Raw genomic sequence first — 15,561 nt, 5'->3', positions numbered from 1 at the left:
CTCTTTCTTTGTCTTTCACAGCCCCACCCCAGTAAGGAGAAAAGAGGAGACAGGGTATATTTTCTACAGCTTTCTCCATGTAGGAAACAACATAACCATCAAAATATGAAGAGTGAGTTATCACTCCTCTGCTCTTTCCTATGAGCAGCACAGAGTGACAAGAGGGAGAGAGATTTTGGCATCCCATAAAAAATATTCTGAAAACAGAAAACTAAAACTCTTTGACTTCACAGTTTTTTGACTTGTAAAATCAAAAATGATAATCAGAATATTTCTCACATGTTAATATATTTTTCATATATTTACTCATTTTTTTATTAACCAGAAGGAGTTCTTGCTTGGAATCTTGGCTATCAGAGGAAGCCCTCCCAACTACGACATGATATCTGGCTTACAGGGAGCCTCTGTGCAGGATAAAGCTTCCAGCATCCCAGTCCACATTAACTCTCCCTTTCCAGAGAAGCCATGCTGGTGTGAAACAGCAAATTCCCTTGGTCAGTTGGATGAGTATTTGTGAGTGTTCTGTTTTGGACCTCTATGCTCGTATCAGTCGTGGTACCACTCCCTGTGCTGGGCTGGCTGGGTGTCCCAGATAACCAGTGGCTGCTGCTTTGTTCACCCCAGGATGCACAACACCTGCTCACACACCTCTAGTCCACAAAACCCCAACCCCTTATGAGTCTGTTTCCTTGGGAGCTGGGAATAAAATCGAGGCAGTTAAAACTTTGCACCCCTTTTTCCCTGAGTCTTTGCCCTTGTGCCACGAGTCAGCAGAAGTTGCATCAGCTGCATGCAAAAGCAGGTATTTGCCAAAAATAAAGTGAATATCCCTCCCCAACCCCTTCAAATACCCCAAGCTGCACAAGACCTGGTGCTGAACAAGTCTGAGTGGAGAGGTAAGGGCCTGCCAGGAGGAGACAATGCCATGGCTTTGCTCTCAGAGAGATAGGTGACTCTGGTCAGGGCTGGGTTTACTCCCCTTCACCCATCACTTCCCCCTTTTCCTCAGGGATGAAGCCACAGCCCAGAATCAGGCAGTAAAGCCAGGCAGGTTGTGTGGAGGAGGCCCAGTCTGGGTGCAGGTCAAGGGAATTCTCCAAGAAACAAAAAGAAGTAAAAATCTAAGGAACGTTGTACTCAGCACAACCTTTTATTCTTATATATCACAGTATTAGTTATCTTGCCAAGGGCAGGTTGAGGCTAAAAGTGTATTGGAAAAAAAAAAGTAAAAATCAACGAACCAAAAAAAAAAACCCCAAAACCAGCCAACCCTTGCCAACAGACACAAGGTACAAGTCAGGAATTTAAAAAGAAAACCCTTCCTCTTTAAACTATAGGTAACAGAGCTCCACCACCTCCTTGCATAAGAGTTGAGACAGGTATTTTATGGGTTCTTCAGGACCCGGGTCCAGCTACAGGAAATTGCCCTGAATGGAGCAGCATTGCCCTGTTTAAAATGGTCCTGAACTGCAACTCATCCTGGTTTCTTACTGTCTTAATCTCAGAAATAAAGGTTTGAATTCTCTATGCCCACGAGCTGCAGGTTGCTGGTTTCATGTTGCACCAGGCACTGGTAAAGGCCTACAATACACATTCAGTGAAAACATTTCAGGCTTTTTAAGTGTCAGCTGCTCTGTGATTTTATCTATTAAGCCATTGTGTTCAGAGAACCTGCAGCCAGGCATGGACCATTAGAACCGCACGTAACAGATACAAGTTTGTCCTGTTTTCCTACTTCTTGCCACCCTCCCCTCAATAAATTAATGACACTACTAAAATTCCAAGGGCAGAAGGTGAACAATAGTGTCCAGCCTGCTGGGAGCTGATAGAAATATTACTGGGTGCTTTCCAGACTCCATGCTATGTGCTGCCCTCAGCCCCATGAGGAGCTGCCACCTCCCTCTTTGGCTGTTTTTGGCATCAGTCACCAGTCAGGCACTTCTTCCTTCACTGCTCCTGTTGTGTGGCTGAAGGAAAAGCAGAGATTGGTTACCCTCACTCAAATCCTGCAGCATCCAGCCTTTGCTGCCATGCCCATGCATCTCCCCACTTTCCTAGCTTGCGCCTCAGCAATTCTACTTATTTGTCTAAAAGCCAAGGTTCAGTCTCTTCCCTCTCAGGCTGAGGCTGTCCCAGTTTCTTCAGGTGGCTCCATCTCTACCATGGGTATCACCAAGTCACACTTTGCTGCCCATTAAGGCAGGTAGTTAGCTATTTTCCAGCGTGTTGCCAAGGAAACTGCTGGAGCTGAAGGACTGCAAATAGTTCTAGCCTGAAAAATGGTGAGCACTGCTACTGGAAATATTGCAAAAATTCATAAACAGCTACTCAGATATTTTAATACCTCTGGCATGAGATTCAGATACCAGTCATAAATGTCCATTTTATTTTATCACAGTACTGATTAATTCTAACATTTCCCATCTTTGTGTATCTTCTTTAAAAGCAGCCCACTGATAAAACACAGCCCTTAAAATAAACTTCAGTTTATTTTTCAACAGCTGTCCAAAATCCACGTTGAATAATACTTCGCTATGCTGTATCTAATTGAAGACCAGATGCCGTTGAACTGAAGTCATCAATACCCTGTACAAGTTAAGGCATCTGCTTGCACAAAACAGCTTGCTTTTTTGGCTCTTTACCTTCCAGCTTTTTGGGCCAGGACCAGTCTCATCTGTAAGGTACAAGTGTAGGTAGTTGTAGAAAGAAATATTGATTGCCATTCTTCTCATGACAGAGAGGATAAACTGTAAATTTTTTATTGCAAAATATTAAAATAAATTACATTTTACAAAGACTTAGCAAATATTTACATACAGTGTGATTCCAGTGACAATCAGCAACAAAGAACAGACAGACGGGCATATTATGGAGTGATAAGAGTCAGAACTGCACAAATGTCAAAAGCCGTATAAAGACAAGCAAATTTTTTAAAGTTAAATCCATCACAAATGGAATGAATCCCACGAGGCACAAAAATTACATGCCTACAAAGTCCTTTTGTTTAGTCAACAGACATATTGCTTTTTGCTCTCCTCGTTTGTCTCTGCACACTCTCCCAGATCAACTGGAGGAAAAATAAAATCTTCGCACATACAGCCGTGGATCTGTTATCAGTCTGGTTTTCATTCTGCGTGCTTTGTGATATCCATTGCCAGCAACAGATTCACGAATCATTAGTTCAGAAAAATGAAACACTCTGATTTCGTATTTCCTCAGTGACTTCGTACCAGTGTATCAGATGTGTCAGGCTGCCTGATGTGAGACAGGTATCTGAAAGTGATGCCCTTCTGGTAAAAACAGGCTTCAGTAACGCAGTACAAACCCAAGAAGCATCACAATGATGTCATGAAGAATGGGGTCACATAGTCTTACAGCACTTAAAAGGCCTTTTGTAGGAACAGACTTCCATGGTCACATTTCAGGATTTAATTTTTGAAAAAAAGAGTAAAATTGAAAGTACTGGCTCATCTTGGCAAAATTAATAACTGAATCCATCCTTCACATGATGTGACTGGAAATAAAATCTACTTGTAGGCAACAGCTAGAAGGAAGAGTTTTCACTGCTATTCCATCCCTTCCTTATACATGCTTTTAAGCTTTTTTCCTTCCTTAAATATCCCTCTTTCCTCTCTTTCCAGGAAATCTGTCTCACCTATAAAACCAACTCCACAGCTTTAAGAAAACTGCTAACATTATTAGTTAGTCAAATGAAATCAATAGGTGTCCAAAGAAAATGTTTCCAGATTGACCAAATAATTGAAATAACTACAAGACATAACCAGGTAAGCACTGGGGAATTCACTCAGAGACACTTTTGGAGCTGAATAGAACAAAATCCAGCCTGGACAACCCTCTAAGTCATTACATGTAAATCTGAAGGCAGAAAGATATTAGTTTAGATCCCCCAGGCAGCTTCTTTTCTCAAGATGTGGAAGACAGGCAGACAAAAAGCTGTCCTGTTTAGCTCTTCGGCACTTCTGAGATGGCACCATAATTTTAAAAACCCTGGGAATGGTTCAGCTTTTTGGAGAGAGCCATTATGAAAGCTATGCATCAACTAAACCCCTCCAAAACTCTGAAACATGTAGGGCTTACTGAGACCAATTCTGTTGGCCCCTGCGTAAAGAGGAATTTTTTCCCAGTGTTAAGATTACATTAAGGCACATGGTGGGATATCTTGAGAACAGTTTTGTGAGGTGTGATCATGTTTCCCCAAAAAACAGGGAATATTGTACTTTGTTTTAATAAATTTAAACTATTACTTTAAATCCCATGATACTTATTATACAGACTTATAGTCTATGCTGACTACACTGGGAAAGGCCAGAGAGCCACATCTAGCTTGATAATATGAAACAGATCCCATCTATTCTCAGCTCTGGCATACAAGTGCACTTTGCTACGCAGAACAGAGTCTGGGTTCCAGTGTGCAACATCCTCTCCCAGTCAAAGCAGCCCAGCCAAGTGTCTGGGTTATATTATTTCAGTATTAAAGAGACTCTTTTCTTTCTTTTTTTTCTTGTTTTTTAAATGAAGATTGAACTATGCTTTTCCATTTCATGCACTTGCTGAAAGTCTTTTCTCCTCATTGTCCTGTAGCTCTCTAACTGTTACTAAAACTTTGATCTTTGTATCAATAATGGAAGACAAGTTGGAGGACAACAAAAACTATAAAAACTATATGGAGTGCTTTCTCATTTTATTTTAAGTTAGTGTGGACTTTTTAAACAAAAAATACAAAAAAAAAAAAAAAAGAGAGAAGGCTAAACTGATTACACAAGCATCCTGCACATATGCACACAATCCTACCTAACATTTCTTACAGTTATTAAGTACAGCTGTCAACCACAGCCCTTCAGATACAAAAACTTGAAGGGCTTGGAGTAATTTTAGAAGAGTGGGGATTAAGGTATCTTACTAGAAGTAAATAAGAATCATCTTGATATGGCCTCTCCTTCTTTCCTGTCAGATACAAGTCAAATTCATCCAGCCACCCCTGCTCCAAATAGCGTAAATATAATAAAATTTGATTACAAATGAGAATCTCTCTTCAACAACACTACCATATATTGCAGATTAAATACAAATCAAATGATGTTGACTCCACAGTTGTTTAGTATGACAGGTGGACACAAGTTGGCCACAATTTGGCCATTGTGTTCACATTCTATTTGAAAAAATGCCATAAATGTGGAAAATTATAGGAAAGAAACAGAATAGTAAAGACAGTCCCTTGTTTCACAGTAGATAACTTCAAAACTCCCATCTCTAGCCATCCCAAGGCTAGCTTCCCATGTATCCCCCTTCTTCTGTGGGACAGGCCAGCAACTGAAGCTGCAGCCAATATTTGCAGATATCAGAAATAGCCAGTAATTTAAGATTAGCATTGCAAGGTTCCAAAAGGTCTTCTTACAGAGCTAGTGAGTCTGCCAGCATTACACTGAAAATGAGACTGGGACAACTTTTAACTGTTCACTGAACTTTGGAAACTTTTGGACATACCATAATGGCTTAAATACTCTAAAACCAAACAGATCAGCAGAACCTGACATGCTAAGGTTTAAAGGTCTTGGCTATCTTCTGTTCCAAGCGTATTGTATAAAACTGAAGTCAATACCTCTTGCCAGCATATAATCAAGAGCCTCATGTGAAAGAGTTGTCAGGGTTAATGCACAGACATAGGAAAAGAAAGAAAAAGAAAACCATGGTAAAATTTCTTAGTAGCCAAAACAATTTGGGCATACATGCTATGAAGAGACATGCTTCCTTCTAGTGAGTAGCCCATCTCCAAGTCAAAAGATAATACTTTCAGAAGCTTAGAGCCAAAGTTCCTTCTAAAAAAAAGTGCCTTATGGCCCGAAGTCATTTGATCACATCTGTTTGCCCAAGGTTTGATATTGCCCAACCTTCTATCAAGTGAGATAGAAAAACCATTGTATACGCACATAGGTCAAACTCTAAAAACAAAACAAAACAATACATGAAGTGTAATCAACTGTTTCAAAAATCATCTCCCATTCAAGTCATGTCTGAAGTACCAAAGCAGGGAGGAACATCGAACAACAATACTGACTAACACACTGCCCAGATCAGCAGCAGTGCTACAGGTCCCTTCTGACAGGCATTAGGGCATTTGGAGAACATCTGTGCTTCCCAAGGTGATTTTTTCCTAAGAAGAACAGTGTCAATAAAACTTCACCTGTACACAGATACTGTATAAGGTTCATTCAAGTATTTCCTTTAGGAAATGGACAGTGGAAGGACACTTTCAACATTAAAAAAGTTCATTGCATCCTGCTTGTGCCCATACATGCTTTGATCAGTAAGTCTTCCAGTCATTTTACTCTTTGACAGTTCTGGAGCTGATATGCAGCTTAGCAGCCCAACTGGCGAGCTTCATCCCAGATTTTTCCTTGTTAGAGGGCTCCTTCTCGATCCATTCCTTTGGAACTCTTAGTATTTTATTTATGAAATTAGAATTCACTATAATTTGACAAGCACTGACGTACTCTACGGAGATGTTTCAGAGCTTCCTTCTCAGTCTGCCAGCACAGCTCAGCTCAGATCTGTGTGCCCTGGCATTCCATCCAAAGTTTCTCTTTAAGTACAGCGCCATATTTTCGGCAGTAACAACTTAACAATGAGCAACCCCCTTGATTTCATTTGTGACACATGCTGGATTCAAATCCAGGTTTTCAGAGGTGAAAGGCTAATGGAGTAACCGAATGTATTTGATGCCCAAAACAGTCTTGCAACAGTATAGTTACAATCCCAAACTATTTCCTCAATGAAATGCATGAACTCAGAGCAGATCCAGTGTATTAACTAGTCTTTTCTATTTTGTTCAAGAACCATGAAATCTAAAGAAGGAGTGGGACTCCAAATTCAACTGTTATTTTACAAGTCTTTCAGAAAAGCAAAGCTGAAAGGCTCAGAAGCCAACTTAGGATGGGAAAAGGAGATTGAAGTTTCTTAGTCTGGGACTTGCTTCTGTTTTCAAAGAGACGGGAGAAGCTGCAAACCTATTTTTCTCCTTGCTCTATGTTCAATATGCACTGACCCCTTTCAGAAAACCATTGTCCAGCATGCTTCACGTGGCAGCCTTCACATTGCTTACTGTATTATATTCATTCATCAGTTGTTCATAAGGCACAGAAAGTTCTAGCTCATTATTGGTAAAGGTAGATTCATCAGAGGATGGGAATTTTACCAATTTTTTTGCAGTTTCAGATTCCTCTGCAAGATTATCATCCATAGAGGATTTTGATGTTTCCTCATCATCTGAGATATCTTCCTCTTCATCATCATCTTCATTTACAAATGTTATATTGGCATTCTCAAATATTAAGGGCCGATAGTCTCTGGAATCCCACACTTCACCTTCTTCTTCACTAATCCTGTCCAGCTGGTTCACAAACATGGTTCCTTCTAGAGGGCTGTCTCCAATGTTTTTGTCATGGAGGGGTCTCAGTACGTGACCATTCTGAATGTCCAGGGAAGACTCATCATACTCAAATGACTCTGTTTTTGTGTAAGTCACCTGAACATCTATACTGGCGTTCATTTGTTTGGCATTTTCCACTATAATCATTTTGTCATTGCTTGTCTTCAGGGCCTTCTTCCCAATTTGCTTTATAAGGTCATTGTAGGTCTCTTCCTTCTTTGAAAGAAAGCTGAAAATGTTGACATCCTTTGAGGTACCCATCTGAAGGGGTTTTTTAGGCCGAGGGTGGTTCTCAAATGACTCTTTTCTTTTTTTCCTCCGTTTCTTGATTGCTTTGTGGACTTCCACAAACATACTGACCTTCCAGTTAACAAAGAGTGAGAGCCAAGCTAGTCCCAGATAGATCCATAACTCCACAAAATATCTGTAAAGCGCATGATAGTTTGCATCTGGATTTACACCTACAGGAAATTAAAAACAGAAACATTACTGTAAGAAGACTCACAGCTGATAAACCTTTGAAGTTGTGACCCTGAGAATTGCTCTCTTCCTCACTAAAAGAGCCTTGTTATTTGAACACCACTCATAGAGGTAGCAAGTGAGGAAATGAAAGAAAAAGTTGATCCCACATCTTCCACTTCTTGGGTACACATATTCTGACCACTGGACTAACAAAATAAAAATGAAGTATATTTATCCTCTCCTTGTAAGATATAAAAGTGAACATTTTTCTGTTTAAAAATTACCAGTCTTCTTCCTGCCACTGAAATATGCATATATAGGTACCTTCCTTGAGAAAAAGATTCAGAGTTCCAGGTATGAGGACCAAAGTGCTGAACAAAGCAGTGGCTTTTAGAGAAAAGAAGAGGTTTAGGAGGAGAGAGGAATATGCTCAGCATTCCCCATTGACTAGTTCTAGGCAGGTGTAGAAAACATTGCCCAATGCCTACACATCCTGCTTAGTATATTGGATCCCATTCAAAGGTGCACAACTAACATGGTGGACAGGGTAGTTCCTTGCCTGAAATACAGACCTGGGGTACCAGAAGGACTTATGGACTCTAGAACTTGGCTGCAAAATTAACCCAATAAAGGCCTTAGGTGTCTACACCAACACTGAAGAGCCAGATCTAGTCCACTGGATCAGTACCTGGCCTTAACAGAATAGTCTATCCTGCAAAATGTGCTGTAAAAGCTTAGAAAACAAATTTTCAAATTAAGAGTTTGGAAATAGAATTGTGACGCTGTGCATGTAATAAAATAATACATAAAATACAATTACTGACCAGCAACAAAATCTCCAAATCCTATGGTGGTGATAGTGATGAATGAGAAATAGAGGCCTTCAATGTAGTTCCATCCTTCAGTCATCATGAAGACAAAGGGAGGAATAACCAGATGGACCAAGACACCCCAAACAATGAATATAGCCGTGCATGTAATTTGGGCTTTCCTCTGCAAAGAAAAAGAAAAAGTCAGGGAACAATCTCAATTTTTTTTCCCACCCATGGCACCAAGAATCATCTGACAGTACCAGATATTTCAGTTTTGTGCCAACAATTTAGCCACCATAATTAAAAGTCCCTAAAAGTGACTGAAGTAAACACACCTTTTTTTTTCCTTTAGGCAGAACTCCCTACCGTCGCAACTATTTGCTCAAAAAGGATTATTTGCTCATAGCTTTCTTTCATGCTCTTGGAAGAGTTTAAGGAGTCCCTAGTATTTTATAAATTGGAATGGGATATGGACACAGCACTCTAGTCTAAAAAGCCAGCACCTCTAATTTTCCTTTTACTCATTTCAATACAGAAGATCAGAAGCATTTTAAGTTGTTTCTCTCCCATTTCTGTTTCCTTCCCTTTGCCACTCATGTAAACCTCTGTACAAACCTCAACATACACACATATTATCACCATTACTTTCTGTATTTTCTTCTCAGGTGCAAACCCAAGAAATTTCTTGCTCTGATTCTGAAACTAAAGCAGTCCCAGTGCCCACCAGGCACTATGACCCTACATTGCCTCCCATTTCTTCGCAGAGTTAGAACTGAGAATTCACTTGCAGTGGGGAAAGCAGGAGAAAGAATCCCAAACAAATCATCACCAAAAACCCAACAAAATGCCACAAACAAAAAAGCAAAAGCCGGTAACTCAGAACAAAATATTGTTTTGCAGTAGGTTCACTGCACAGCAGGAAATATTTGTGCTAGCATGCAAGCAGAGGGAGGCAAGCATATTTTCATTCCTGGCCTGAGGAGCCTGAATGAAATGTCTGTGAAATAGAGCCTCATGCACATTAGTTCTAAAGGTCTTTAACATAAGAAGTGGTATCAAAGGTTTTTATGAGATCTCATTTTGCCAAACTTCTTGCAGAACTAACACATCAAACCCCATCCCTCTTTTAGTTCTTTCAATGCAACACCATTTGGGAAAATTTGTGCAAGTGTTCATTTACTACTAGATAAGCAGGCAAGTTATGAAATGCAAGCTTAATTCATGCATCAAAACTACACAGTTCAAGGGTAAACAAGTAAGGGCTTACCAGGCTTACTCCTCTTTTAGTCAGAAACTGGCCCAGCCTCTTGGCACGTCCTCCAAAGAATTTCCCCAGAGCACTGATCCACGTCAAGCAGAGAGGGACTCCAAAAAGCCCATAAAATATGCAGAAGAGACGCCCAGCGTGTGTCTTTGGGGAAACATTTCCATAACCTGGAAGAGATAAGCATGTCCTCCGTCTGTTCTGGCTGAAGAGAATTCAAGGCAATTCCAGCTGTGCACAAAACAACACTGTGTGGGCTCCTACTGTGTTGGGCACTCCTTACTTCACCATCTAAAAGGGATTTAGTTTACTCCAGCTGCCCATCTTCTGAAACTGGATGCATTCCAATTCTACTCTAACAAACACATATTCCATTACTGCACTTTAGTGTTCCCTAGATTTAGTGCATCTTTTTCTGGACAAGATGGGATAAATAAAAAATAAAGCTCATCTCAAAACTTCTAATGTGATGTCCCAGTCTTAAGCAGCACTGTTAAAACTTGACTGATTTAATTTTACAGTGTGAAACTCAAAATTCATCCTGAAGCTAGGTCCCAGGTGAAAGATACATTATACACATTTAACTTGTGACCTGGTACCTTTGCAGGGTAAGAGCTTGTGAGTTAAGTGCAAGGCAAGTAAGTGCAAGATATTTCAAATTAATTTAGTTCTTTGCTGGTCATAGAACCCAAGAGGGTATTACAGATTCAGGCTCTAAAATCAGCAGCCTATATTCTAACCTTCTGATAGAGTCTTCTTATTTAGGTGTGTTATTGACTTCAACATTTTTCATAAGTTATAATATAAGCTGGGTATTGTGAATTTTAAATAATAAAGAAAGCCACAGTACTGCATATGGTTTAACAGTAAGACTTCTACATTCAGATTTCTCTGGTTATTTTGCATTCCCCCTTTTTTTTTAATTGTGCAACAAGTGTGTAACAGCACCATGTAGCAAAGATTTTTCTGCAAAAGCAGAAGGCAAATGATGTTGAGTTCTGAAAACTTGTATATCACAGGAGAAAGACGTTTTCCAGCGCAGAGGATCTTATAAGGACAAATCAGTAGTGATATTTAAAAAGCAACAGTTGCTCTGCTTCACCTTTTTTTAAGAGGTGGATAAAAAATATAGTTAGTTATGTAAGCCAGAACACTGATAATTTAGTAGTAGCTTAAGAGAACGTGTGTGTAACAAGACAGCAATCCAAAAACCTCATATGCACTTGCTTTAGGTATTCATTTGATGGAATGCTTTGTTACACTTTCGTTTTGGAATTTCATGATTTGGAAATTTAAGTGCATAAATCAATGGAACTGGAATGACACTAGCCAACCACAACAGCACCTTTAGTCCATTACTTATTGGAAAGGCACATTTCCCTCTTCTGTACACACATGGAGAGGGTGCCAAAACCCTTGGTTTTTTCCTCCATGAATCTGCAGGTGAACACACGCTTTAGGCAGCTCCAGCCAAGGGACTTTATTCGGTGGCTACCTTGACACAGAAATGGGATAGTACAAAAAGAGTAGAGCCTACAGAAAACTACAGATTGGAAGGTTGACATAGTAAAATTTACCGATTGTCGTGATCACAGTAGCAGCAAAGATCACAGCATTAGGCCAATTCCAGTTGTTAAAAGTATTGTTCCCAGTGATGGCAACCCCCTGTCCAGCAGCATCTGACACAATCTGTAAGGAAAAAGTAACAATCAATCTTGTAAAATCCTGGCAGCCTAAAAAAAGAAATGTGTCTGTTCCTCTCAGGCTTTCCCCCTTAGCTCATACTTTCAAAATAATCTCTTCAGTTTTTTGTGAAGGCTGGCCTAGTATATTCACTAACAATAATTTTATGAAATACTAAAAACTTTCTTCACATATGAAAAACTAATGCAGGTGCTCTGACGTTTCAATTGGGAGTTTCAATTAGTTATTTACTTGACTTACAAGTTTAAATGGATGTCTTCCAGACAGCAAATAACACTCCTGCAAACTGAACTAGCATTTAACCTCCAGTGCAGATCTTGAATTTGGTTTAATATTAGGGACATCTTCAAAACTACTATCCATTTCAAAACACTGTTACATGCCTCAGCTTGACTTGGGTATGAATGGCATAGAATCCTTGGCAAAGCTCATGTGATTCATGTTAATTCACCTGCTGTCTCTACCAAAGTGAAACCATCTAAAAGCAAATGGTAAAACTGTAATTTTCAAAGACAGAGAATTAACATTTTTTTCAAAGCATTTCATGCAACAGGATTCCAATCATTGCCCCTGAATCAGGCCCTTTTGTTCTCCCACGCTGGAATCTGGTAGCTGTGACAAATGCAAAGCACTAATTCTTATTCAGTGCAGAAAGTGCAAGCTTCAGATCAAAACCATGCATCTTGCTGATTCTCGAGTTCATTTCTACCTCCCCAAAGTAAAAGGACAAAACCAAACAGATATACTGTATTCCCTCTGGGAAATCTCAAGTTATTTAAATGTTTGCCCTGTAGCATCATGATGCAGTTAAAGCCTTACCACGTTACTCTGCTTTTTTCCCTTCAGTGTAAACACTGAACAAAACTCTGAGGCTACATCAATAGACAGAAAAGGTGAAGATATTTCCAAATACTGATTTATAATGTTACCCACTGTCTGCATTTCTCTCTCAATAAGTGATGAACATAGAAACTATCTGCAGCTAAATATTTTAAAAACTGGAAGCAAAACAGTTTAGAAATTTTTTTTAGAAATAAACATGACAGGTGATGTTTATTTTAAACTAGCAACAACTTTTAAAGGTAACAACCAACTCTTCCTTCCCCCATCACCCTTTCCTTCCTTTCTATTTGATTAAGATCTGATCTTGGACCCAGCAGAGACTCTACACAAAGTTCAATGACTACTGAAAACATACACAAGTTAACACAGGTTTTAATTATTCTTGAGACTTATTACATATCACCACCCTCCTACTGTAATAAAAATGCCCTCAAATGAATGTATTGTACATATACAAGATGCACATAATTTAATTAAAAATGCACTTTCAACACACTGTTGTGTGTTGTTCCAGGCTGTTCCAGAAGATAAAAGGAGAAGCACTGCAAATGAATGAAGGTAAAGAACTCTTTTTTTTTCTCCTGGTAAACTCAAAGTGTGTGTAAAACTGGATGCAGTATCTTTCCATAGCCTACAGGCTCTGGATAGAAAAGGGACAGAGTTCTCACCAAGACACTCATTTATCATGAGAAAGTGGTGTACAAATGAGAAGCAGCCCTAAAACAGGCAGGTTGAGGGCAGGCAAGTAAAACACACAATGTTTTGAGAGCAGGCAAGTAAAACACACAAACCCTCTTCCAAAAAAATAAATGGATCACAAGAGCTCATCTGAGAAGAAACCAATCAAAGTACAATCACTCATTTCTGCCATGGTCTGCAGAGGAACTTCCTGAAAGTCCCAAAGGACATCCAAATCACCTGAAAAACACAATCTGTAATCTATTATTCTTGAAAAGATGCCTTGACTTCTTCCATTGCCTAAATATTACACTAAGAGCCAGTTTTCCATTCATTCTCCATTCCATAATCAGACTTGGATATTTTTTAGTTGTTGTTTCCTCACAAAGCAAGTGATCTCCAAGAGACCCAGTGAACTATCCACTCCCATTATCTCATTGCATTAATCCACCTTGGCCTGACCTCATGAGCTCAGTTTCCCAGCACACACAATTATGTCAAGACCTGCCAGGATTTGAGGTCTGGAGGTCTAAAGAGGCCCCAGATCTGAGGGGAAGAAGCTGCTGGACTGAGTGGCACACAGTTGCCCTTTGCAGCCAGGCAGCTAACATTCTGGGGGAGATGGCCAGCTCTACAAGTTAAAGGAACCCTTGGTATGGAGAACCAGAGATAATTCTCCAGACACAACTGGCACCCTCTTCCTATCCCTATTTGCACACAGCTATTGGCTATTAGCACATAATTACCTAAGATCTACAGTCCAGTCTTCTAAGTTACTTCATGCCTGCAATAAGTCTGAATGTACTATATGCATCCCAGCTGCAGGAACAAAGACAGTCACAAAACATGCTTATATAGCTTTGGTGCTGTGGGAAATATGTAGCTGCTTTCCAAGCAGCTTAACTTTTGCCCATACTGAAATAATTAAAGATTCTGGCTTAAAAAAAAAAAGGTGAGTGGACACAATACAACTGAACAGCAAACATGGTTGTGTTTTTTTGCTTGGCAAATCTGTTAGGCTCAAATGTCAGAGATGACTTTGTTTTCATATGCGAGGACATAGAATGCCCCAGGTTGGCTGCGCTTAATTTCCTAAAATACAGAAAACTTCCACCAAAAAGTCTTTGGATTGTAAAAAACAAGGCATGGAAGAAGAGGGTAGATGGTGCAAGTGTTAGTATCTTGAAAGACGTAATTTTAAAATACTTTTTCAAGTATGCCCAAATGCAAAAGCTGAAAATAACTAACTTATAATTTATACATCACCTTAGGTCTCACCTCAAGAAAGTTCATACTGATAAAGGCAGGACTGTTTTAGGCACCTGCCACTTGAACTTCCCCCATATGAGTAAGAGTAGGGCTGGAATGTTCTCAAAACAGATTTTAAAACAGCAAGAAGAGATCTTGGCCCATATAGGTCACACACCATTACTGATTTTACTCTAAGAGTTAAGGAGTGCAAGAAAATCTTAAGAGACTCTAGTAAGGAACAGTTGGGTCTGATGACAGTAAGCAATAGGAAGAAAAAAGGACTTCTGGGGTACTTGTGACTAGATAGACAGATACACCAGACTGAAGACAGAAGACAATAAACCGACTATATATAAACTAGTGCAACAGATCCTGCCCCACAGGCACCCTATTACATACAGGAAGAACAGCCAGATATTGCTCAGAGCCAGGTCTCTTTTGAAGAGGCTAAAGCCTCCCGTGTTATTCAAAGCATTCCCTGGGGATCTCACTTACAGGTCTAATGGCAGCTTTAAGGTTCTCCCAGTGGTATGAACAATTGTCTTTTGAAATGCTATTTTTCCACAAGAAAGGAGATGTAATTGAACTATTAAGCCTGAAATTAGACCCAATGGCTTTCATTCTACTCCCAAGAATATTACAACGTAATGGACAATCACAGCTTCTGAAAGCTGAATCCATTAAAGCAAGAACTGATGCATCCTTTGAGGACTCCTAGGCTTTGTCCTCACTCCTGACTCCAAAAGAACATAGGAGTAAGTTTGCTTCTTTCTCAAGTTGTTTTATCAAGGATGTAAAGATTTAGTGCACTGAAAAACACTGAATTTAGAATCTACCAAGTACTTTAGAGACTTCCCTACAAGAAATAAAAAAGCTTTAACAGCAATCTTTTTTCACACTGACATCTAAATCTTTTATACAATTTGAAGAAACCAGAGAAGTGCAGTAGTTATCTAATCAGAGGTAAGTATAATACTGACAATTAGCCAATCACAATGAAATTGTCCAGGGTAATATATTTTAAATTTAAACTATCAGATGAACAGTATACTTCTGTTCATCTTTTACCAGATTTCAGTTTTTAACCAAATCCAGCAGCA

General features: G+C 39.5%; 1 protein-coding gene across 1 annotated transcript in view; it reads right to left on the bottom strand.

Moving 5' to 3' along the window:
* Positions 1 to 2,742: 2,742 nt before the first annotated feature.
* Positions 2,743 to 15,561, bottom strand: part of KCNK5 (potassium two pore domain channel subfamily K member 5) — a 34,716-nt gene continuing 21,897 nt past the window's right edge. The window contains exons 2-5 of the mRNA XM_030946103.1: positions 11,563 to 11,674; positions 9,989 to 10,155; positions 8,734 to 8,902; positions 2,743 to 7,908 (exon numbers count right to left, since the gene is read on the bottom strand). Coding sequence (XP_030801963.1) covers positions 7,094 to 7,908; positions 8,734 to 8,902; positions 9,989 to 10,155; positions 11,563 to 11,674 — 1,263 coding nt within the window. The 3' untranslated portion in view covers positions 2,743 to 7,093. The remainder of the gene's footprint in view (positions 7,909 to 8,733; positions 8,903 to 9,988; positions 10,156 to 11,562; positions 11,675 to 15,561) is intronic.

The sequence above is a fragment of the Camarhynchus parvulus genome, chromosome 3, assembly GCF_901933205.1.
Source record: "Camarhynchus parvulus chromosome 3, STF_HiC, whole genome shotgun sequence".
Lineage (NCBI taxonomy): Eukaryota > Metazoa > Chordata > Aves > Passeriformes > Thraupidae > Camarhynchus > Camarhynchus parvulus.
This window is presented reverse-complemented; position numbering and strand designations above follow the sequence as displayed.